The sequence below is a fragment of the Gouania willdenowi genome, chromosome 21 (genome assembly GCF_900634775.1).
Source record: "Gouania willdenowi chromosome 21, fGouWil2.1, whole genome shotgun sequence".
In the NCBI taxonomy this organism is placed as follows: domain Eukaryota; kingdom Metazoa; phylum Chordata; class Actinopteri; order Blenniiformes; family Gobiesocidae; genus Gouania; species Gouania willdenowi.
Genome location: NC_041064.1, coordinates 22161647 through 22185747, shown reverse-complemented (window position 1 = coordinate 22185747; position 24101 = coordinate 22161647). Strand labels below are relative to the sequence as shown.

General features: G+C 37.9%; 3 protein-coding genes across 5 annotated transcripts in view; 1 reads left to right on the top strand and 2 right to left on the bottom strand.

Moving 5' to 3' along the window:
- Positions 1-381: 381 nt before the first annotated feature.
- On the top strand, positions 382-4165 carry mrpl30 (mitochondrial ribosomal protein L30). Of its 2 annotated transcripts, none has more exons than XM_028436965.1 (6): positions 382-445; positions 572-665; positions 1749-1835; positions 2283-2429; positions 3731-3804; positions 3993-4165. In XM_028436965.1, exons 2-6 carry the CDS (start codon positions 630-632, stop codon positions 4123-4125), a joined length of 477 nt encoding a protein of 158 aa, XP_028292766.1. In that variant the 5' UTR covers positions 382-445; positions 572-629; the 3' UTR covers positions 4126-4165. The 2 variants fall into 2 exon arrangements, with proteins under 2 accessions (XP_028292766.1, XP_028292767.1); XM_028436966.1 differs by having other exon boundaries at positions 391-445; positions 586-665.
- Positions 4166-4245: 80 nt separating this feature from the next.
- Positions 4246-9962, bottom strand: txndc9 (thioredoxin domain containing 9). The gene is made up of 5 exons (XM_028436964.1): positions 9843-9962; positions 8899-9096; positions 7446-7564; positions 5732-5986; positions 4246-4473 (listed from the first exon to the last, which is right to left on the bottom strand). The coding sequence occupies exons 2-5, from the start codon at positions 9070-9072 to the stop codon at positions 4359-4361; spliced, it is 663 nt and encodes a 220-aa protein (XP_028292765.1). The 5' UTR covers positions 9073-9096; positions 9843-9962; the 3' UTR covers positions 4246-4358.
- A 966-nt stretch (positions 9963-10928) lies between these two features.
- The window catches only part of rev1 (REV1 DNA directed polymerase), a 31491-nt gene continuing 18318 nt past the window's right edge, over positions 10929-24101 (bottom strand). The window contains exons 11-22 of one of the 2 annotated variants that reach the window (XM_028436596.1): positions 23162-23316; positions 22965-23084; positions 21244-21464; positions 20992-21164; positions 20668-20897; positions 20398-20588; positions 19268-19519; positions 15194-15293; positions 14906-15111; positions 13677-13827; positions 12399-12501; positions 10929-12326 (exon numbers count right to left, since the gene is read on the bottom strand). In XM_028436596.1, the coding sequence (XP_028292397.1) occupies positions 12215-12326; positions 12399-12501; positions 13677-13827; positions 14906-15111; positions 15194-15293; positions 19268-19519; positions 20398-20588; positions 20668-20897; positions 20992-21164; positions 21244-21464; positions 22965-23084; positions 23162-23316 (2014 nt within the window). In that variant the 3' untranslated portion in view covers positions 10929-12214. Of the gene's footprint in view, positions 12327-12398; positions 12502-13676; positions 13828-14905; positions 15112-15193; positions 15294-19267; positions 19520-20397; positions 20589-20667; positions 20898-20991; positions 21165-21243; positions 21465-22964; positions 23085-23161; positions 23317-24101 lie in introns of those variants that run through there. The other variant, XM_028436597.1, reaches the window with a different exon arrangement.

The following is a 24101-nucleotide window of genomic DNA, read 5'->3' as shown; positions in this document are numbered from 1 at the left end:
GAGTAAGGCAGCTCCTAAAATGATATGCTGGTTTTGTGTACAGCCCAAATTAAATTCAGTAAACCTTTCCTCTTATAGTTCCCGACTTGAAGTTCTTGCTCTGCTTTTTAATTAAAACAGTTTTGTCAAAATCGGCAGGGATTTTTGTCAAAGGGATTTATTGCACTACAAACATTAGTGACCCATTTTTTCGACAGAAGAGTGGCACTAGCGACTAAAATCTTTATGAGATTTTAGGGATGTAAAATACATGTATGATGAAACCAAATTGATTTAAAAAATTCATTTGTTAAATTTCTTGTTGAGTTACTTTAACATTTATCGTATTTTTCTTTTCTAATATTCCAAAATAATTAATTTTAGAAGTACAATTTCGGTTTTCTTTTTCCCACCGGTGCTATTTCAGTGTAACACCTCCCACTTCCGGGACAAGCTTTGACTTGTGGTACGCTAGCGTGACTTTGTTTTTCTCTGTTAATTTTACTGTGAAGTGTTCGTTTGAATAGTGTTTTTATAGTATGTTGTGATGTTTGTTAAACTATCATAACGTTTTGCTGCTTTACGGTCAAAGGTCATGTTTTGCAGTGAACAGCCGTAACCTTGATGTGCCCGTAAACAGTAAATAAATCATGATGTCATCCGTCTCACTAGGATTCAGCATTAAGGTTAGTACATCTTGTTGGGTTTTTAAACTAAGTTTAAAAAATAATAATACGTTAAATACTCTGTTAAATCTTACTGTTCAGCGATACAAGCTACATCCCAGCCCCTGACACGTGAACACAGATTAGCTATCGATGCTACCAGTTGTGGCTTAAAGTAAGCATGATGTGCTAATAAGTGATTTGTTAACAGAGATGGAATATAAGTATAAGGATTTAGGTTAGTTAGACTGGTGGATGTGGTTGAAAGGTTGCAACAGAACATGTCCTAACATTTCTAAACACCTGCAGCTGTGGCTACAATAGTAGCTTATAGAGGTGGGAACCTCTGGGTACCTCACGATAATGTTTATCTCACGATATGACGATACTGCGATGATCGATATATTGGTCAGAAATCAATCTACGATAATCTATGACATAACAAGAAAAAAAAAAGTTTAAGTGAAAAAATACAATTTTTATTTTATGTCTGAAAGAACAATAAATTGAAGAAGTGTCCTATGATCAGTGACACTATTTTAGTGCAACATTTCTGTAAATAAGTGTCAACATACAAATGTAAATGAATAAGTATCGCCAATAGTGCTTTCTGTAAGCAAAAAATAGGGTCTTTCTTACCAGTGACACCATTATAGTGCAATATTCCAGTAAACAATATATGAGCCTAAATGCTTCACCTCCTATAGAACTCAATGGGCTAAAAGGGGCTAACCACATCACCGATGACGTCATTTCAACATGGCGGCGCACAGGCTCTCAAACAGTAAAGTAGTCCCATTTAAAAAAAGTTAATAAAACTAATGTGGTGCAAAATAATGTGTTTTGTTAGGCATTTCGAAGGTTTTAGGCCACAGTAGTAAAAACAGTGGAGAATCCCTCTAATATATGAAAAAAAAATTATATTTATTTAGATATTGTAATTTTCTATATCTCCAAAATAGAGAATATATATATCTTGACTCTCGATGTATCTCCCAGCCCTAGTCATTGTTGGGTCAGTGTGTCAAAGCCCACAGACTGGATTCATTTAATGAAGATATTTACTGTATTTAATCTGTGACTCTCTTTCTGCATTTGTTACAGACCCTGACAAGGACCACAGTTTTGTCACCTTGTGTCTGGTTTATGTCTGCACGCTCTAAATTCTGCAGAGCACGAATCCCTGATGAGGTGAGCATCCAAACATGAACTTTTCCCTCATATAAAACAAACTATGGTTGTGTTGTGTCTCCCTTGGAGCGTTAATGAAGTGACCCTGGCTCAGTGGTAGAGTGGGTCGTCCAATAACCGAAGGGTCGGGGGTTTGAATCTCGCTTTAGCCAAGTCATTGTGTCCTTGGGCAAGGCATCTTACCCACATTGCCCAGTATGAATGCAGTGTGTGAGTGAATATTGGTGGTGGTCGAAGGGATTGATGGTTCACTATGGCGGCCTTGAACAAGGCAGCTGTGGCTACAATAGTAGCTTGCCACCACTGTGTGTGGAGTGTGACTAATGCACATCAATATAAAGCGCTTTGAGTGTCTATGATAAAGCGCTATATAAAATCCAATGTATTATTATTATTATTAATGTATTTACTTCTGCGCGTCAATGATTCTCTATTTTTTTTCCCCAGTTGTTTGAAGAGAAGTCGAATCAGCACGAGAAATATGGTGGGGATCCAGATCAGCCTCATAAACTTCACATAGTGACACGTGTGCGGAGTTCGCAACGAAGACCGTACTGGGAAAAGAACATCGTGAAATACTTTGGGCTGGAAAAGGTCAGGTTAAAGTCATGTTTGGAACATCTTTGTGTACACGGCGCACATAGGTTTAAGAAGTATTAAATACTAAATTCTATCGTTAAAGCATTTTCTCTCATATCAAGGAGTGCAAAACAAATACACGTAATTTTCAGTTACGTGTGTGTGTGTGGTGAACAATGTCTGTCAGTGACTGCATACATCACACACTACGGATTAGGGGTTCAACGACTTCATAATTTTAAAGTTCGACTTTATGTGCATACTAGTTGAGTTCTCGACTAGTCGATGACGTCACCAAGAGCCGAAGCCGAGCGCCGATGTTGTGCCGAAATATGTGAAAACAGCCCAAATAAAGTCTAAATGCCCGGCTCTGAGGAAACCTCGGGGCTTAACAGTTACCGTAGACTCACGGTAGGCGAAGCCGCAGTGTTCCTGGGTTTACTTAGCTTCTGTAGCATGTCCCGTGTCCGGCGGTGTTGTGCCAAAGTCTGTGACCCGAAAAAATCTGTGACCGCTGCAGCTTCTCGGGGTAGAGAAGAAGAGTGCTACGTCAACAGCGTAAACCTCTTCGTAGCTATTTACTGCCCCTTAAATATGACGCTCCGGTGGGTGAAGTAAATGCAGACTGGAGAAGAATTACAAAAGTGTTTAAGGGGGAGTAAATGTCCACCGAGAAGCGGCAGGGGTTGGAACTGTCACTACCTGTGGTCAGATTTTGGCACAACAGCGGTCGTCTCCCGCTAATGGAGCCTCTGTCCTGCGCTGCTGATGTTTTCCAGATCTGCTTAATACAGACTTGTTACCACTACAGCTAACGTTAGCATGTGTATTAGCTGTGGTATCTGCTTACCAGCTGAAGTTTGAGGAGAAACACTTGATGTTGTGCTGCCTTGCCGTGCAGGGGTACTAGGACCCTTGTTTGCAGTGTTGCGCTGCCATCTTGGGCAAAAGTCAGGTACTGTGACTAATCGACGTCACGTGGATAGAGTGGTGAGACATTAAAGTCTGTTTAACCCCTACTACAGATCACTGAACTATACATGTATTCACAAAGAAAAGTGTCTCTGAAGCAAAATAGCATCATATATTCTAGAATGTTTTTATATTGTATTTCTCTTTTCTAATATTTTCTACTGATTAACTTTTATATTACGACAGACTTTTACCATTTGTCATTTTCTTTGATAACTGTCTGTTTGGCTTGAATCTTTGAAATGTACTTGAATGTTGTTGGGAGTGGCATGTGCAATAACAATAAAACCATTCTATTTTAAAGGATCACTTTGTTTATTTTTCTTATTGTTTTTCCATTGCAGGCTCACGCTCCAGTGATTCACAAAAATACACCCTGTGTCAATGGGCAGCTGAAATATATAAAGCACCTTATAAGGTAAGATTGGCACTATCACATTTAATTTACTAAACAAAATTAAGTACATGTTTAGGCTTTTGAAATGTTTAAACTTCAATATTTAAAACGATTTGCCAACAGTATTTCTGCTCTTATATTCAACCAGGCCTTTGTCTGAACCCTAAACAGCCAATTACCCCTTATGTTTAATTTTTGTTGTTAATCAGGATCCAGCCACTGAAGACTCCCTATGGGCTCCCAGCTGAGGAGGACATGGCCAACACATACATTAACAGCAAAGGGGAGCTCATTGTCCGCCGCCTCCTCAAACCTGTGGACCCCAAGTCTATCGAGTCTTAGATCCTTTACCGAGTTATCAATAAATGTCAAGTGAAACTCAGATGCTTTGTTTTTTTTTTCATATATAAACAGACTTTCAGAAGCAATCCTGTCTGTACTTCCACCTTAAATAAAACATTAAACTGAAATGATAGTTTATTTTAAATGTATGCTATAATAAAAAAAGAGATGTAGTAAAAGTGGGCTGCACACATAAACACAGCTCAGTGAAACCATGCAGCTGTCCAAACATCTCAGTCATCTTCAGAGTCGGAGTCGTACCCACGTCCTCTGATGATTTTCTTATCCACTTTAGTGAACTGTGTGCCTGATCGCTGAGTCACTGTAGGGGGCTCCATCAGGTCACCACTGAAACAGTAACAGCAGAGTTGTAAAGAGCACTGATCTGTATCTACTCAAGTAGAAGTACTGGTACTTGATTGAAATTGTACTTAAGTACAAGTAAGTCATACTCAAAGTACAAAGAAATAAACTCAAATAGTACTCAAAGTAAAAGTTATTTGTTACTTTCACCCCACACCACATGTTGCCACGGTTCCCTTGCATACAGTAAACATCTCATGTATAAACTAATTTATTTTCACTGAGGCATCTTATTCTTTTTAAAATAAAATAACACAAATAAATTAAATTCAAAATTAAAACTATTCTCAGACTGTAAGTATAGCTATATTTATGAACTCTAAACAAAATGTGCCATGTGGGTAACAACATAACCTGAAACATAGAAAATGACTTATCAGAAATGTTACGACTAAAAACATTAGGATTATGTTCAATGACTAGGGATGTAAAAATTAATCGTGAGGCAGTTAAAAATTGATTCTAAGGTATCACGGTTCATATCGATATTCTGAAATTGAATCGCAGTACTTTTCATTAACAGCAGAGGGCGCTATCTATTTAGAATTTGAAATTCAGGACGCACCACTGTGTTTTAAATCAGAAGTGTTGAATAGAATTGTTAATTGTTAAGGCTCAAAATACATTTTCAGTTGCACTTTTAAAAAGAAAAGGAACTATTATACAGTTTTGAATAGTTTAATGTAGAGCTAGAATTTAAATGAATAGTCTTCATTTGAACTATTTCATTTATTTCATTGAGGATTTATTTTTAATTAAATTGCATTGTTTTGCATCGTTTATCAAGGGATTCTTTTAACAATGACAGATAAAAGAAAATAGTACAGTATTTTTATTTTCTTTTGAAGAAAAAAAAAAAGAATATTTTTCAGTCATTTGTCTACAGTCTCATTTTGTAAAATAAATCATGAAAGAATTGTATCGTGAACCCAGCATCGTGAATCGTATCGGGAGTTTAGTGAATCGTTACATCCCTATCAATGACCATGAAACGGAAAAAAATTAAATAAATAATTTACTCAGTAACGGTTTGGTGTAGAAATGTAACAAATTACTTCTTTTTAAACGTACTTAAGTACAAGTAAAATTACTGATTTAAAAATATACTCAAAAAGTACAAGTACCCATGAAAGCAACTCAATTCCCGTACAGTATTATGAGTACTTGTAATCAGTTAATTTCACCTGTGACCAATAGAACTGTCACTGAGGAGCGTCTCTCAAAGCACAGGCCTGAGTCTCACCTGTAGTTGATGACGTCTGAACGGCCGAGCCTCCATTCCAGCATTTCTGTGGTGAAGTCGTCTGTGTTGCCCAATTCAGTGAATCCGGCCACGTAGTCCTTAGTTTTTCCATCCACGATCAACGCCAGCGTGGGGATCACTTTGATACGGAGCCTCTCACTCAGGAATGGAGCCTTCTCGACATTCAGCTTGATGAACTTGGTTTCAAGGTGTTTCTTGGCAAGGATAGCCAAGTGCTTGTCGAGGATCTTACACCTGGATAGAGCGAACAACGAGAGACACATTTAACTATTTGAATAGTAGCAGAAATATGTGACCAAACATACAAGAACAAGGCAATGCTTACAACAAAGCTAATACTGGGAATTGTCTGAAAACAAAAACCTAAACATTCACGTTTCTGAGCCAAATGAGAGGCTATCGCTCCAAAGTCCTGGGTCGACTCCAACATCTAAACCCACTACCAGGGTTCCTACAACTTTATTGACATTCAATTCAAGACTTAAGACTTCTTTTTGCTATTTGAAATAAAATTTAAGGCCAACTTCACAGTAAACATAATTGGGGGAAAAAATGCCACATTAATTCCAGAGGGTTAGGATACATTTTTTTCTAGTGTCTAGTGCAGATGTGTGGCCCTCAAAGCAAACACACAAAAATATACAAAATGACAGTATAAGACACAAAAATAACAGACTAAAATAAGCAAAATTACTCCAAAAACACAAGATGGCTGCAAAAATAGCTAGAAATTTATAAAACAACAAAAATACAAGAAATTTAAAAAATTAATTAAGAAAAATCATTGTTAAGAGGCAATTTTCACAAAAATTTACATTTTCCCATGTTGTTTATACATTAAAAAAAACAAATGTTATTTATTTTGAAATGTGAGACTAATTACATTAGTCTCACATAAGAATGATCATAAAATCATTCTAATGTGTTAAAATGTAAGACTTTTGAAACACTGATTTAAGACATTTTAATGACAACTGAGACCTTCCTTTTACATTCATGAATTTATTGCTTTTTAAGACTTTTAAGGATTTGTGGGAACCCTGGCTACCCAGTGTGACAATCAAAGACGCCACACTAATTCAAATCAAATGCATACAAGCGAAGCAGCGATAAATCCATGATGAGGAACGGATGCTCATGTGCATCTGGGATCTTATTTAGGGAGTGCGATTTTCCATGATCACAAAACTGATTAAAAAATATGGGATTCACTTCCTGAAATGGCAATATTACACTGAATATACCCTCACATGCATGTTTTGGTAAAATATCACATTTAAATTCAATTTTTGTTTGTAAACAATGTATAGAAGTTTAATAACCAGTAATGACATCTGATTAGAGAAAGCTGATAAAAGCAAACCATGTTAACTAACGCAACAATGTCACAGAAAAGAATGAACTCTGATAAAAGTTTGGGGAAATATTGAAAAGGAAAATCTGAGGCTCTACTTCTACTTATTCTGAGTGATTGTTATTAATAATAGGAAACCTTAGCTTTTGCTTCAAGTATAACAGGTCATTAATAATATATAAACAGACTATCTGCTGAATTATTAAAGCACATTTCACACATCAAAGAAAGGCCATTAACAGACTGATATGTTTACAGTTTATTCCTTTGTTTACTAATTATATGAAAATTACACTACTTTAATCCTACAATTATACATCTGTCTCCTCCTTTACTTACCTGAAGGTTGAGCTTCTGTAAAAGTGGCAGACTACGTTTTTGCTGTCCTTCACTTCACCAAAAAAGTCCTTCTCACTGGGAATTTCTCCGTATTCCCCATGGCCTTTAGACAACCATTCCTTATAAACACAGAATTCAAGATGAGCTACAATAGATTTCACTTTCTAACCAATCAAAATGCACAATGCATGCACTTGTTGGAGCCTGAGATTTAGATTATAGAGTATAGACTAGGGGTGTGTATTGCCTGGCATCTGGCGATACAATTCGTATCCTGATACATAGGTCACGATACGATACAATACATCCCGATATTAAAGTATAAGGCGATTATTGCAAAAACAAATTTTTAAATACTGTATATGACTTAAGAAACAACTAATCTGTAAATGTGTTCACCTTCATGAGAACATTATGTATGAAATATATTTTATTGGCATATTTTACACTCAAAACATTGGCTTTAACATGCCATGTGCCAACAACTTAAAATAAAAAAATTACATACAATCTGCATGTGGCTTTAAAACCACTGACTTTAAATACATATATTTTAAAAAATCAATATGGATGCATTTTGAATCGATCCGAGAATCGTGCAATGTAATATCTAGGGGTGTAAATCACCAGCTTCATCACAATACGATGCAATGTTGATATGTTTGGATGATGACACGATGTTTGCCGATATTGATCTCGATTCGATTCACAAGCCTGCGATCAATATGATGTGATATATGCCCATCTCACACAATCATTTACATTTATATCAACTCCCAAATAACAACTGAAATATAATTTGACCATTTTATTTCTAAGGTCTTTCAGATATCAGGCATTAAATAAACAGTATAAACACCATTATGTAATTATCAGTTTGTGCGTCTGTGCACTCACGTGCATGTTAAACCCCGAGCAAAGCAACCTTCTTCAACACAATCCTTAAAATCAGCATCCCTAGCACAGTGCTGCGCTTTCATTATTATTTCATTTCATGATATGTAGTTCATCATTTTTACCTCTTTCCTCGCGTGGCCTTTTTCTCATTGCTTTGCCGAGCAACAATGTAAACAACGCAGCTTCCGTGCCGCTTTTGGGTTACTTCAGCATCTTCTTCGTTGGTGTTTTAAAGCGGTTGGCTCCACATTCAGGAAGCGGCAGCGGGGCATTACTGTTATGCCACTAACGGTGGCACGGATGACAGACGAGCCATCAAAATAAAAGCCTATCTTAAAGATGACGATGTTTATCGATGTTGTCATTGTGCATCGATGTAATTGAATCGTTAATTAATCGATGTATCGATGTAATTGAATCGTTAATTAATTAATCGATGTATTGATATGGATGATGTATTGTCACACCACTAGTAATATCGCGATACATCGCCGAATTGATTTTTTTCAACACCCCTAGTATAGACCAATTAAAAAAAACAATATTAGGTTCATACCTGCTTCTGTTTCTGGGCTTTTTTCAGGGCTTCTAATCGCCTTTCTTTCAGCCTTTCCAAATCATCTTCGTCCAACTCGTTCAGCTTACTGAGCTGAGCGTCCACCTTCTCCTCTAACAGCTTCGCCGACTGCTCCAAAACCTTTTCTATAATATTGATCGATTGATTGGCCATGGTTCTTCTTTTGGGTGAAATGCTCTAAATGTAAAGGAATAAAATGAAACAATAATTAACAATGCGTTATCTCAGCTACTAGTACATTATTAAAATGCCGTCAATAGATTTCAGGTCAAAAACATTGAACCAACAATAGCTAAACCAGTCACACAAAGAAAACGACCTAAAATATGACACACTGGGGTCTACAGGAAACAAAGCTATGGTTACGACAGGACACGCCTCGTTTCTACCAGTGTTGGGTTTCATCTGGTGTCCATTTCAATTGGTGACCAATGCCTGTACCAACAGATGCTAAAAACTGAAACCTGTCTTTATTTAACACTTTTTTAAAAATAAATCAATATATAATTTAAATCACCCACTATAAATCGCATTTCATCCAATGGCTCAACATTAGTTACGAATCCCCAAGTAATAACAATTGTTACATAGGCCAACAATGTTACTGTGCAACTAATAGTTGTGTAATGTCGAGCATGTCCATCAAATCTAGTGACTAAAATGGTATCTTCAAACAGTGACGGGACCGGAATTTGACCATCTATTAAAATGACCCCAGTTTAATCGCAACACCAGTCTTCACCCACCCTATACCCAGCTGACGTTGGAGGGCTAAGCTAAGCTAAGCTAAGCTAGCTAGCCTAGCATGACTAGGGCTCGCTAACACGCGATAAATAATGAATGTTATTACACGTTCTTTATCTTAATCAATGCCAGCAAATACAATAACGTGATTGATGAATAATTTGCTGCTTGATATTTACCTGATAAGTAGTGATGTTCTGAGAGGTGGCGATGCTCCAAAGCGCGTGTCAAATGCGACTTCAAAAGCGCATCAAAGCTCACTTCATTTGTGGGAGGAGCCAAAATGGTGTTCCACGTGACTGCTTCAGGAAGCGGTTCAGAGTTTGTCAGTTTGCGCAAGTAAATTACTATTTTTGTATACCAATTTATTTTAAATGTATAATTAAGCGTTACATTTATTTATTTGTCTTTTTCTAGTTTGTTTATCTGAAGTCTATGTTCAGCTTTTACAATCTTATTTTGTGAAGGTTGACGGCACGACAACAGTATAATGTACATTATATAGCCTATTATTTTCCATTTTAAACAGCTGAGCTGCATTTATTATTAATATTAATCGAAATAATTAAAAAAATATCTTAGGTTTTTCTTTTTCTTTTTTAGTAAAGTCTTTACTTGTATGTTATTTATTTTTTATTTTTTTTTATTTCTGACCGTCTGCACAGCAAATAAGAGATATTTGATGGTAAACTGCATTGACTGCCACTTTTAATCTTAAGATTCATATTAATACAAGACCACATCTCTAACAAAGACATACAATTGTTGATAATGGACGTGACTGATTTAGTGTAGGTGAATGATAATCATATGTGAATGAAAAAGTATTCATTAATAGTAGTTCAAAAAGAAAAAGGTCATTTTAAATATTTGTAAAATCCTAAAAAAAAAAATAAAAAATAAAAAATTCCAAAACTTCCTACAATAGTAATTATTATTTTAATGAACATAAACAATGTATTATTGTAAAAAGGGTTTGTATTCAATATGCAGGGGGTAACAAACATCTACTGTTCAGGGGGGAAGAAAAACAAAAAAACACGAATGAAATCTAATCAAATGTATATATTAATTTGAAAAAAAAACTTGTCTATACAATTGCTTGATTCAGATTAAATAAAAAGACTGAACAATAGCTGACCTGCCTGTCAGAAGGAATCAAAACAGGTCAAAAAGTCACCTGTGTACTTTCAAACACACAAAGCAGAACTTTTAATGTATAAAAAAAAAAAAAAAAAAAACCAGGCCAGACAAAAAACTTTAGCAGTTTAGTCTTTATTTACCAAGATTTTTTAAAAAAAATGTACAAACGAGTTCACAGCTTGAGGTCTTCAGGCACAAGCCAGCAAAGAGAGCAGAAGAGTGGCCTGTTTTACGTCTGGCCAGATGTGACCGGTGAAGAGGAGCAACCTTTTAAAAGTAGACTCACATTCTGAATTACATTCATTTGCACAAGTTTAAAAAGATGTCATGGTTCAGCTTGCATTAACAGAAAAAAAAGCTGACAAACTGTTTCCACCATGGATCACGAGCTGATTACAAAATAAAAAAAATGTCCAGGGGGCTGAAATATCACACCCTTAAAAGCTGTAAAAACTTACTTAAACACTGATGTTGCTGAAAGAAAAAAAAAAGAAGAAGGAAGACAAATGTCTTTATGTAAAAAAAAAAAAAAAAAAAAAAAAAATGCATAGGTTACTTATTGATTGCCGTGACTCCAGCTAATGTCCTTTAAATCAGAGTGCTACTGAAAATCAACAGAAAACCTCACTTTGTACTTTGGCCAGGTTTGTACTGTATGTTCGTGGTGAAACACTTTGATACGACAAAAGATGAAGTTATTACAATTAAGATACAGTTACTAAGAATTTACTACAAGAGGTAATTTCCTTAACATACACATTTTGTTTTAAACTTACATCGTGAATGCTTAAAAACAATATTTACATCTTATATCAACAGTTTGGCACTTCTTGTAATTGGCAAACAAACAAAAACACACACACATCATGTGAAAATAATTGACGGATCAGTGCTAGTGGGCAGGAGCACCAAAGAAACAATGAAGAGCAAACACTGTATTGATTTGGAGACTTTTCCGTCCATTGTAGAAATAGTGCTACAGGGCTAAAAAAAACAAACAATAAATGCTTTGTCGTCGTACATCCTGGCACATTATTATTATTATTTTTTTTTAACACTAACAGAAACGTAGCTAATAGAAAACATTCTGCTGTAAAAAACACAGCTTTATTAGAAACTGGTGTGAGCTTTTGAAAAAACATGTTGCAGAAAAGTGTCACCCATAAGTGTTGATGGAGTCTCAATAAATACAACTTTAAAAAAAACCCGCTACAGTTTGAGACCCATTTCTCCACTAGGGAGTACAGAGAGTAGTACAATAAGGAGGATTCAGTCCAATACTATTGTGGCTTTCTGATAAAAAAAGGAAAGAAAGCTGATCGTTCCGACGTCATGATCTGTATTGATCTTGTAAACTTGGCAGAAAAGAGAATAATGGTGTCGCCCTACAAAACTCAGCAGTCCCTCTTCATGATATCTTCAAGGTGCTACCATAAGATTGCTGCAGAACCACCTGCACGTTGTCCAGGATGAAGTCGAAAGCCATGCTCCAAACGGACTCCAGCGACTGCTGCATGAGTCTGCAGAGGCGACGAGAACATGTGAGTGAGCAGGGAAACGTAAAGTGGGACAATTCTGTATCACACACAAACCTCTTCATGTACTTCATAATTAAATCCAGCTTTTCCAGATCTTTATCCTCTATCAGTTCTGTGCAGTATTTCACCACCTGTAGAATGTCTTCCTCCATGGGGTCTAGAGAAAAGAAAAATGATGATTAAAACTAGGGAGGCACCGTTACTGGTATCAAGTATAGATTCGATACTTCACTATTGTACTCGTAGACATTAAAAGTTTAACGATAACAATTGCTTTGAATGGTAGCCTGTGCTTTCTGTTGTATATTTTGGGGATTGGCCACCAGGGGGAGCTAATCAGAAAAGCTTAGTACAGAGAAGTACCATTGTATGCTGACTCAAGTTTAATATTTTATTTCAGTTGAAGGTTAATGTGACGAACCAGAATCAGAATGTCTTTATCGTCCCGTGAAGGGGAATTAGATTTGTAGCAGGAGCACACATAAGACCATAACACATTACTAATGGTGTACAAGGCACATAATAATCTCCCTCACATCCAGGAGCTTTTTGAACACAGGAAAAGTCAGCATAACCTCAGTGGAACCAGCATTTTCAAAAAAAAGTACAAGATAGAACAAATAAAAAAAAAGTCAAATAAAACGGTCTGGAACAGTCACAGCTTTCAAAAAGATGTATAAATCTACTATAATTAAAACATGTATAGGCTCAGGATGAATAAAGTAAGCAACTAATGAAACGACTTTAATAGATCCATAATGCATGAAATGAATTCAATGATGACATGATTTAGTTTAAAAATAAACAAACATAAAACAAAATGAAATTCATGAAATGTATGTTAAAATAACTATTCTAAATACATGTGTATTTCTCTTCTGTTGGACACTTGAAATTGTTTATTATAAATCTTTGTGTTTTTGTCTCATAGAAGTCTGTAAACATGGTCAGGTATAATACGTATTAACTTCAGCCTAAACACTTTCAGTCGTGCTGTACACGAAATAATGGAAATGTTTTGTTTAATGTTTAATGGAATAAAATGACCGAATAAACTACAACTACTTTTAGTACCAGGTATGAGAAAAAATGACCCATTTATTATCAAGCAATAAATTAGATTTTAGATGCAGTCCGATAAAATCCGATATTCGTTTTCTGGCTGATATCGGACCGATATCCAATATCAATATTGGATTGGGACACCCCATTAACAATTTAAATTCTGACACCCAAAGGATGAAATACTCATTTTGACTGTCCACATGGAAAAACTGTGGCTGATTTTTCCCCAAATTGTGTAGAAATGTTTCCAAAAGACATGCTGTGCACCTGTTATGGTGGTGACCCATTCTCGTAGAAGTGGTTTTATGTCGCTCAGCTCGAAGGCTCCGGCCAACGCTGGTGAGGGACGAGGGATCGCCTTAACCACAGGCTCGGGAGTGGCTGTGTTTGAGGCTGATGTAGAGGGATCGTTTTCATTCTGGAAGGAAAAACAACAAACAGAAACATCACAGTATGTAGGGAAACTTTGCAGCCTCCGCAGAAATAAAGGTTGGCGTTCATTAGAGCAGTGGTTCTCAACCTTTGCAGCCCGTGGCCCCCAAAATAAAGTTTTCAGAGACCAGGGACCCCCACTGTACCTGACGGTGGTTGAACACAGACATGAACATTGAAGATGTGGAGACAGGGCCATCTATATGGAGGAATAAAGGGCAGAGATTTTTGGGGCCCATCCATAAAGTTAGCAAAAATGATGGTCCATTCTTCTATGAATCTGTGATATTAATTTATTTATCTGAATAACAACCACTGTTATCCAGGAAGTGTATTATTATTTGCGCCATAGTATATATTCATCTTAAAAATTTAAAACCTTGTTTTAATCAGAAATAAAATGGGTTAAATGTGACCAAAAATGGTGGTAAAATGGGGTTTTAAAAACCATAGAAATGATTTAAAGTTGCAAATTATAGTGGCCAAAGACAGACAGAAAGAGTGGTAAAAAGGGTTAAAAGTGTCAATATTAGCTAAAAAGTGGCAAAAATGTGGGAGAGTTTGGGGTAATATTTGAACAATTAGTTTAAAATGGCAAATAATGGGCATGAAAAATCGTGAATGTTAATAAATTGACAAAAATAACCATGAAAAATGGTGAAAAGAGGTTAAAAGTGACAATAATGGGTCAACGTATGTCACAATAGGTGGGAAAAGCGATGGGAATGTTTACTGTATAAGTGCTAAAAATATCTTCAAAGTCGAAAAAAATATGCAGAAAAAGAATTGAATTTTGATGGAGAAGTGGCAGGAATGGGAGTAATGTAGCAAAAAACGCATTAAAATGGCAAAGAAACATGGCAAGAAAGTGATGGAAATAGGTTAAATATGGCAAGTTTGGTAAAGTTGCAAAAAAAGGGGTAAAGATAAGTAGAAATAGGCTCAAATGTTCAGAAAACATTCTTAGTTTCTTGAAGGCATTTGGTGACCCCCTCCCAGTGTCTCGCGACCACAAATGGGATACTGAGCCCAAGGTTGAGAAGCCCCGCAACAGAGAAACATGCCTTCAGTGAGTTCACTGGACCCCTGGGTTTTAATGGAGGTTGCAGTGTTTTGTTTGGGCTGTTTGTGGTTGGGCGTCTCTTTAAAGGTGAAGCTCCTTTCTTCTCAGGACTGACGACGTTCTTCCTCTTGTAGCGCCGTTTAACACGAGCCATGCCGACCCCTGCTCCAGGCTGCTTCAGCTGCAACAGGGGATTCTTAAGCTCCACTGCAGACAAGTAACACCGGCAACAACGGGTGACGCATTCGTAAACATTGAGCGTTCACAGATTGTTCAGGCGCTGACTTACAGGTCTTAATCTGAGGCTGGATGTTAGTCACATGACTGTAAGCAGACTTCAGTTCTTCCTGCAGCTCTTTGGGAAGAGCAGCAAACACGTCTGGATCCACCTGGAGTCAGAAAGTCAAGAGTTGACTATCTAAAGGATTATTAATGCCATCTCTCTAATAAATCAAGGACTTTCTGCATGCATGTGTGCGCATACGTATTTGTGGAGCAAATTTGACTCACATAGGTTGCGTGTGTGCAAGCACATAGTGTGCATCGATTATTTTGGACTTATTTGGTGTGGCAAAAACGTTTATTTTTTGTGATACTTCCGTGTCTGTTTTTTTTTTTTCAAGTCTCACGCATTTCAACAACTTGAGTATGTGCATGCACGTGTGTGTGTGTGTGTGTGTGTGAGAGAGAGCGAGAGAGCCCACAGAGGAGATGGAGAGAGTCCCACACGGCAACCAGGAAGACAAGTAGCAAATCACACACGCACACATCTCAAAAAACACCCTCACCACACACAAGGTATTTATAATAATGATATACTAAATGAGTAAAATAAAACAACAAGTACACAAAACGACAACAGAAATGCACAAAAATATACAAAAATGCTCCAAAAATACACAAAATGACTCTAGAATCACACTACAATAACAACAAGAAACACAAAAAAAATGCACAAAAACACAACAGAAAGATACAAAAAATACAAAAAGACTCCAAAAAACATACATTACAGAAAAATACACCAAATGAAAAAAACAACCAACACATTTATCATGCGCATGTCCCATAGAATTAAACCAGAAAAATCTATTTTACTGCACCTGTAAATAAACCCCTTTATAACACTACAGAGTACAGAGTATGTTCACCTCTTTGTACATACAACCTTCAAACACATACTCATTTGACCATAATGGACAACACTACTTAAGCTCCCGCTATATGAATACATACTTCCGACGGGCACTGTACTAGTATATTTATTTAGTCAATCAGTTAGACTTTAGACTACTGACACAAAGCAATCCCATTGTAAAACAAGCTGCTCCTTAGATAGAACTTTACGGGTCCCCAAACCTGGTTTTCACTACAGAGCTGTTTCATTTGGACTAAAGGCAAGTTCTTTTCTTCGGGAGATAAAGACTTTGTCACAGGTCTGTGAAATCAGTTTTGTTTCACTTGACTTTGTTGTTCAGCAGGAGGGAAATATAGATTTGTATCTATAAGAATTTGTAAAAGACAGCTGTTGTGTTGTTGGTTTAAACACCCATTCAGCCTTAGTTCTTCCTAAGGCGGGTATGCACAAGTTTTGAAGGTTGTTTTTTTTTTTTTTTTTTTATCCCTTTCTGTATAATCCTGTTTTCTGTGGGTCGTAAAATGTGTTTGTTAGGTTGTTTAAAGTGTATAAGGTCATATTTAGACAATGGCATTCTCCAGCATTTTCACACCCAACGCGACTTCACCGACTATAGCTGCTTAAAATCAACCGTGATGAGTCGCTTGTACACAGTCAGGCTTTTTGCTCGCTTCATCACCCCGTGACGTGACGACCGGGGAAGTGATGTAGGGAGAAACTCATTGCCGATTGGATGTCGCGACACAGCATCACTTAAAGGTGCAGTCTGCAACTCTTATAAAAGTAACTTTTTGTCATATTTGCTAAAGCTGTCACTATGTAAGGACAGCTTTACATCAAACTAGTAGTTGGTGTGAAAATAACAGACTCACTGAGTTCCCCCTGCTGCTCCTGCTGCCTTTGGCAGATTGCCAGAATGCACCGCGACAAGCAAAAAGAACCAATAAGAGCAAGGATTGTGTTTGATGGGCTGTCTGACAGCTGTTGCTCACAGGCCCCGCCCCTTTCCCAGAGCTAGAGGGCCATCTTTTTTACAGTGTATGGTCTGGAGGAGTAGAACATGAAATTGGTGACTTTTCTGCTTGAAAGGTAATTACTGCTGTTTGATTTACATTATGTTTGATTTGTAATTGTTACACTAGAAATCTGTAGTGCATGTGTTCATGTGCGCGCAGCAGCCTCCGTTTGGCTGCTGTAAGTGACATTGAGTTGTTGCTGCTGCTGCTGAGGTGTGTGCACATAGAAAGAAAGAGAAGTGCTACAGTAATATGCTTTTAACAGAACATGTTATATTACTGTAATGTTGCTGTCTGGCTAACGTTAGCTTGTTAGCTCCTCTGAGGAAGAGACTTTGGAAAGTTTGGAGACAGGGCAAGAGAGCAGCGGGAGGGAAAGGGAGAGAGGGATCTGAAAGTTGCTGATTGCACCTTTAAAGTCTCTCAAAGTTAAAAATTTTCCACTTTGAGCGAGAGTGAGTCACGTGAGTCGCATCGCTTGACGTCGCGTCATTTACATTGATTTTAATGGTAATCTAGTCACTGCTAATAAGCTAGTCCCTGAAGTGGCTTTCAGTGTGAACACATCCTTCCAATAGGAATGCTGTAGTTTTCTACAGATACAGATATAAGTGTTAACGGCTCCTGTAGGCAGTGTAAACTATTTTGATGAAAAAAAAATGTCACAATTCCTGGCAATAACAAGTGGCTCCTGCTGTTGAGTTGAAGTATTGCATTTATGCTACAGATTGTTTTTTGTTAAAACTTGTCAACATTTGAAGGTATTTCTGTTCGGGGTGTCCCGATACGACATTGATATCAGATCTCAGTCCGATATCAGCCAGAAAACAAATATCATATTATCGGACTGCATCTAAAATCTCCAATATAAGCGCTCTGATGAGTTTTTGTTGTTTTTGTCCCCGCCCTCAGTTGTTCCCACCATATACTGACAGTAATAAATAACTAAGCTTTTTCTAACATTCTACACTACAAAATAAGTAATAAAAGTATGTATGATTCGTGTTTTTATCGTATTGGGTCGATATCGGCCAATACTCAAGGTTGCAATATCGGTATCATATCGGAAGTGAAAAAAAAAAGTTGTATCGGGACATTCCTAATTTCTGTCTTTATATTGGTTAAAATTACATATTGTTGTTATTGGTCTTTCTTTGACCATAATTGGATTGTTTAGTTAAATATTTCAGTTGCTCTAGAAAAAAAAAAAAAGGTAGGCATGAAGTCAATGTAGCTTTATTAAAAAACAGTTTTTAAAAACAGTGACACTGAATTATTGATATTTTGTCTTTGATTGTTATTTTTTAATACTGGCAATACTAGTTTTATAGGATACATTTAGTTATTTTTTATTTCATGTTATGTGGATGAATGTTAGAAAAATTGAAAATGTTTTAAATTATTGTTCTTTACAGTAGGGGTGACCTGATCCCATATCAATATCAGATATCGGTCCGATATTAGCCTTAAAACGAATATTAGATAATTAAAATTTCAGATTTTTTTATTTTTTTTTTCAAATTAATTTTTTATTTATTTTATTCAATTGTAAAATACTGTAGATATTATGTTGAAGGTTAAAAATGTCTGTAACCAATTGGTTGATAATAAATGGGTCAGTTTTTCTCATACCTACTGTTGCTGACTATTGTTCTCTGTTTGAGTGACATCACTTGATTAAGATTTTCCTAACACTCCACACTACAAAATTAGAAATTATTCTGTATTTATTAAAGAAAAGAGGGAGAGAGAAAAAAATTTTATGATTCATGCTGATATCGGATCAATATCGGTATTGGCCGATATGCAAGGCTGCAATATCGGAATCATATCGGAAATGAAAAAAAAAAAGTTGTATCGAGACATCCCTACTTTATAGTTTAGTCAACTATATGTGTGAAAGGTTTTGTTGAATGTAATTTTGTCGGTTAAATCCAGACTATTTTCTGTCATAATAAACATTTCCTGCAGGAAACCGAATTTGCAGAAGCAGCCTTGAGGTGGACAACACGTCCACGTGTGTCAAGTAGTGGAATTTAAGCTAAAATAAGATTAAAATAAAAAATGTAATCTCCTTCTGATTAACTACATCAATAGTGTCTGCCATGCTTGTTCCATTGTTTACACTGGATCTTTGAGCGTCCCACATTCTCTGGTCCATTGTTCAGTCTATCATACCACAAAAAAAACACACACGTTGTCCTCCTACCTGAGAGAAGTTTGGAAGTTCCAGTACAATTCCTGGACTGTCCGGCTCATTTGGCAGCTGTAGGACCAACGTTCCCAATGGTGGGGTGTACATGACTGGGATGGAGGTCACAGGGGAGCGAGGAGGAGAAGCTGGACAGGGATTCTGATTTGCTGAGTGACAGTTACTGGTTCTCCCGTCTCTGTTGGTCCATGACTGCTCCACCTGCTCCCTCAGCTCTGCAGGCAGGGCCTCCAGCACAGAGCGGTCCACCTTAAAAGCCATTATTAAACGCTTAGACACTGTCACTGTTGAGCATGACTCATCAATGGCCACGTTTCCATGGGAGCTTTAATTCTCCTTTCATTCAGAATGAAAGTTAAATCCTCTTTAAACTGATCTTGTAAACACTTAATTCCGAATGCAAATGTAACGCTGCTTTAAACTTAAATCAGAATTAGGTTGCTGGTTTATTCTGATTTTCATTCCAAATTAAATTTCCTCTATCTTGTAAATGTTTAAATCCTCTAAGTTTATTCCGGTCGTTCTGTGCATGCTCGTCCTGTCGCGATGACGCGCTGTGACGTCATAATCCAAGATGGCTGCCTGCACTCGAGCCGAGATTATTTATTTAATAAGAGCCTTAGAAGAAGCATAAACATGCGGACATTCACACGGACTTTATACACACAGAAACATCAGCAAATATTTATTCCTGGTTATTGTTTCCCTAAGTTTGACTTTATTTACCGCGATTAGATCCTGTCTCCCTTATCCTGCTCAGCTGACCAAAGTGAACCAGCATGTTATTGTCCAGCTGCTGCTTCAAAACTACAATAAAAATAAAAATAAAAACGGTACTTATGTTGTGGCCGACAATAAAAGGTTTGTTGTGTGTTTTTTCCCGATAAATGTGAATAAGTCACATTCGCCCCTGTCCAATCAGAACCCTTTCCAACCCCCAGGCCTAAAGCGGAATTGAATAAAGCCAAATAAACCTGTTTTCCATGTAAACCTCAATTCGGAATTACTATTTCCATGTTAACACGAAGCTGAAAATTTTAATTCTGAAAAATTTAATTTGGAATAATTCTGAATTTAAAAAGCATCATGTAACCGTGGCCATTGAGAAACCCCTTTATGGCTGTCACCTGTGAGGGGGAGGGAACCTCGATGCTAAAATTGAGGCATTTCCGAGAATGTTCTGGAGTCTTTCTGCATGATGACAGTTGTTTGCTTGTTCCTGGGACTGAGACATCAACAGGTGATGGAGAAGTTGAAGTGGCGCCAACTGGTGGGGCAACCGCAGAAGAAACCCGTTTCTGGTTCCAGTCTGCCGTTTCTGTAAGTGTAATACATGACTTAAGCAACACCACCACGCAAAACGGCTCAAATATTCAACAGTGGAAACCAAAACCAACCTTTGGTGCTGGATCTGACTCTGGTTCCTGGACGTGCGAACATGTCTTTGATGGAGCGTCCTTGAAAGCCTTTACAATGCGGGGAGGTCGACTGATGTCCCTCAAGAAGCTGAACCTGAATGCCCACTCCCCTCAGATTCTCTACCTGAACCTTCATGGCATGAAAAAGTTTAATGACTGCGTTGGCAATCGTCTGACCGCTGTCAGTGGACTGGGCCAGCATCACAGTCCTGACAGGACACACAAATATATTAGCAATTAGATCTAAAAAAAAATAAATTAAAATGAACTTTTACTACACTGGAATGATGAATTTCTTTTTACTTGGCTAGGTTATCGCAAGCACCATGACCCCCATATTTAGCTGGCTCCAACGGAGCTCCAGGTTTTCGAACCATCAACTTCAGTGTTACTCTGCGACCACACAGTCCTGCTTCCTGCAGGCGTTTCTGCACCTCCGTGGACAAGTTAGTTAGAAAACACTCCACTTCATCAACCTGTGACAGAAAAATAACAAAACCCCAACAATGAGTGGAAAATAAAAAGAGGAGAAAAGACCAGCAGAAGGGAGCTCACCTTTGTGAAACGGATGTTGTAGTTCATCTCAGCAGACACAGACTTCCTTTCTTTCTCGTAGCGAACCGGCCGATCATCCAAACCCCTGCAGAAGCGGAAGAGGGTTTGTCCCGTTCGAGGTCCAAACTTCTTCTGCAGCTGAGACAGACACACTTGCTGGAGGTCTCCGCACGATCGCACGCCGATAGCAGCCAGCTTTCGACCCATAACAGGCCCAACACCTACAGAAAACAACCACAGACCATTCATGTAAAGACAGAGGACGCTGAAACCCTTGTTTACGTTGTGTGACATTGTCATTTTTGTTTTAGTTAGCCACTTTCTCCATAAAACTGTAATTTTATTAAAGGAAGGAAGATCTGTTTTTAATGTGTTTTTATAGAAAAACTGACTAATCTACACCAAATAAAGCGTAATTGACTACAAATAAACTAATGTGTTGCTATGACGAACAGGGCTGCAAAGGGGCGGTACATTTCAGGTACATTTCAAAGTCTCAGGAACTTTGGGAATATTTGCATTTATGAACTTTTCATTTGAATTCTCTGTTGGAATTAACTGAAAATGTTGAATCATTTTAAATAATAATGATATTTTAGATCAGGGGTTCTCCATACTTTTCAGCCCGCGACCCCCAAAATAACAGAGACAGAGATTGCGGACCCACACTATCCCAGGGGGTGCACACATGACTCGTGCATTCATTACTTTAAACAAACACAGGCTTAACAACAGAAAAGAACAGCGTGACATACATGAAATGATTTACATGTTATCAGACATTTACGTATTCAAGGTAGATTTAATAGCCACAAATTGGGCACAGGCTGGTTTCTCTTTGCCCTCGAGACGAGGATAATGCAGCATGCGCACGGCACCTGGGCACCCGGGACACACTTTGGACGGTGCGACGGCCAGGGCGAGAGCTCCACGCCCGCCGGTGTAGAGTGGGGTTTTCGGAGGCAAACCAGGCCGCAGCCTGGCCCTGCGCACCCCCATGGACGCCGGCGCATCCCCCATGAGCACGCCTGCAGCAAACCCTTCACTTGACAGGGGAGGCAGAGTGCCCGAGGGGCGCGGAGCTGGCCCGTGGCCGAAGCCGTCTGCGGGGGGAAGAGAGCGAGATCCGGACACCTCCAGAGGAACTGGGTTGGCCCTGAGTTCTCACGGTGAGGAGGAGGGGAGGGGACCGCCAAGCCATTGGAGTTGTGTGCCCTCTCCACTTGTCTTTCTGTTTTGTCTTTGGTCGGTATTATTACTATTAATCAACACTTCATTTTAAAAATGTCCCAATTTTAATTTGAGCTAACTACTGCCGCACACACCTGTGTGTCTGTGATGCAGTAAAGTGACTTGTAAATGTGAGTGCCGTAAATCTGTCATTATCGCCTCCTGAGGAGAATTCTTGAAATCATCTCGTGACCCCTGAATTGGGAACCACTGCTGTAGATGATGCTATAAATATAAATTTTCCCTGTATATATAATTCCCTGTTTATTTCCATGGAAAGTTCCCAACTTTAAAAACTACAGTAATTTTGTTTCATCGTTTTATTTTGCATGCATGCTAATATTAATGTTTGAATATGACTGGATAATACCGATAAATAATTTCCATGAAGAGTTTATATTTTTGATTATTAACAAAATTCCTGTGGAAATCGACTGGATTTTCTGCACCTTTGCAAATCATATAACAAGTAGGCGGCGCTCTGTCATCACCTGGTAAACTGGTCACTGGTAAATCCCTGATAAAATCATCCACCTCTTCAGACTTGAGGAAGAACTGCCCGTTGGGTTTGGCCTTGCGGGTTGCCAGCCGAGCCAGGAGGATGTTGGAGCCTGAACACAACATCCACATTAACCATGCAGGCGAACAACTCCAGGCCTGTTTTTCACCATTACAATGACAAACTCACCCATTCCCACTGAAGCGCAGCAGCCCGTCTTCTCCTCGATGTCTTCTCTGATGGCTTTGGCTAAATCAGCAGGGCTGGCTCCAACCTCTGCTAGCAGCGCCGAGCCGTCAATCAACACTTCATCACAGCTGAGAGCTTCGATGTCATGGGTGTAGCTGCAAAGGATGGAGTACAGGGTTTGGGTCAATTACATTTTTCAGTTACAATTCAATTATGATTACAGTGACCAGCATTTTTTCCAATTACAACTAAAATACAATTGTTTTATATCCTCAAAAAGTCAATTACAATTACATTCTCAGTTACTAAAGTTAATTTAGAATGAATCACAATTACCCAGTCTGAAATAAAAGACCCCATTAAACTTACCCTTCCTCTTCTGTTGGCATCTCTTATGATAACTGGTCCTAAATCAGCTGTAAAATACACTAAAAACATACAGTATCTATCATCTAATGTCTTTCCTATCTATTGGTTACCCTGTTAGGCTTCCTAATCAATGAAAATATAGGTTTTAATATTTTAGGTGTGGGAGTCTGAGCCTTTTTAGTGTCAGTATTAGGGATATCCCGATACAACTTTTTCACTTCTGATACGATACCGATATTGCACCCTGTTGACCGATACCATTATCGATCCGATGCGATATCAGAACGAATCATACATACTTTTATTACTTATTTTGTAGAGTGGAATGTTAGAAAAGGCTTGATCAAGTGATGTTACTCAAACAGAGAACAATAGTCAAGAAGTTCACTTCAGTTATTTATTACTGTTAGTATATGGTGGGAACAACTGAGGGCGGGGACAAAAACAACAAAAACTTATCGGAGTGCGTATATTGGAGATTTTAAATGCAGTCCGATAAAAGCCGATATTCGTTTTCTGGCTGATATAGGACTGATATCCGATATCAATATCGGATCGGGACACCCTAGTC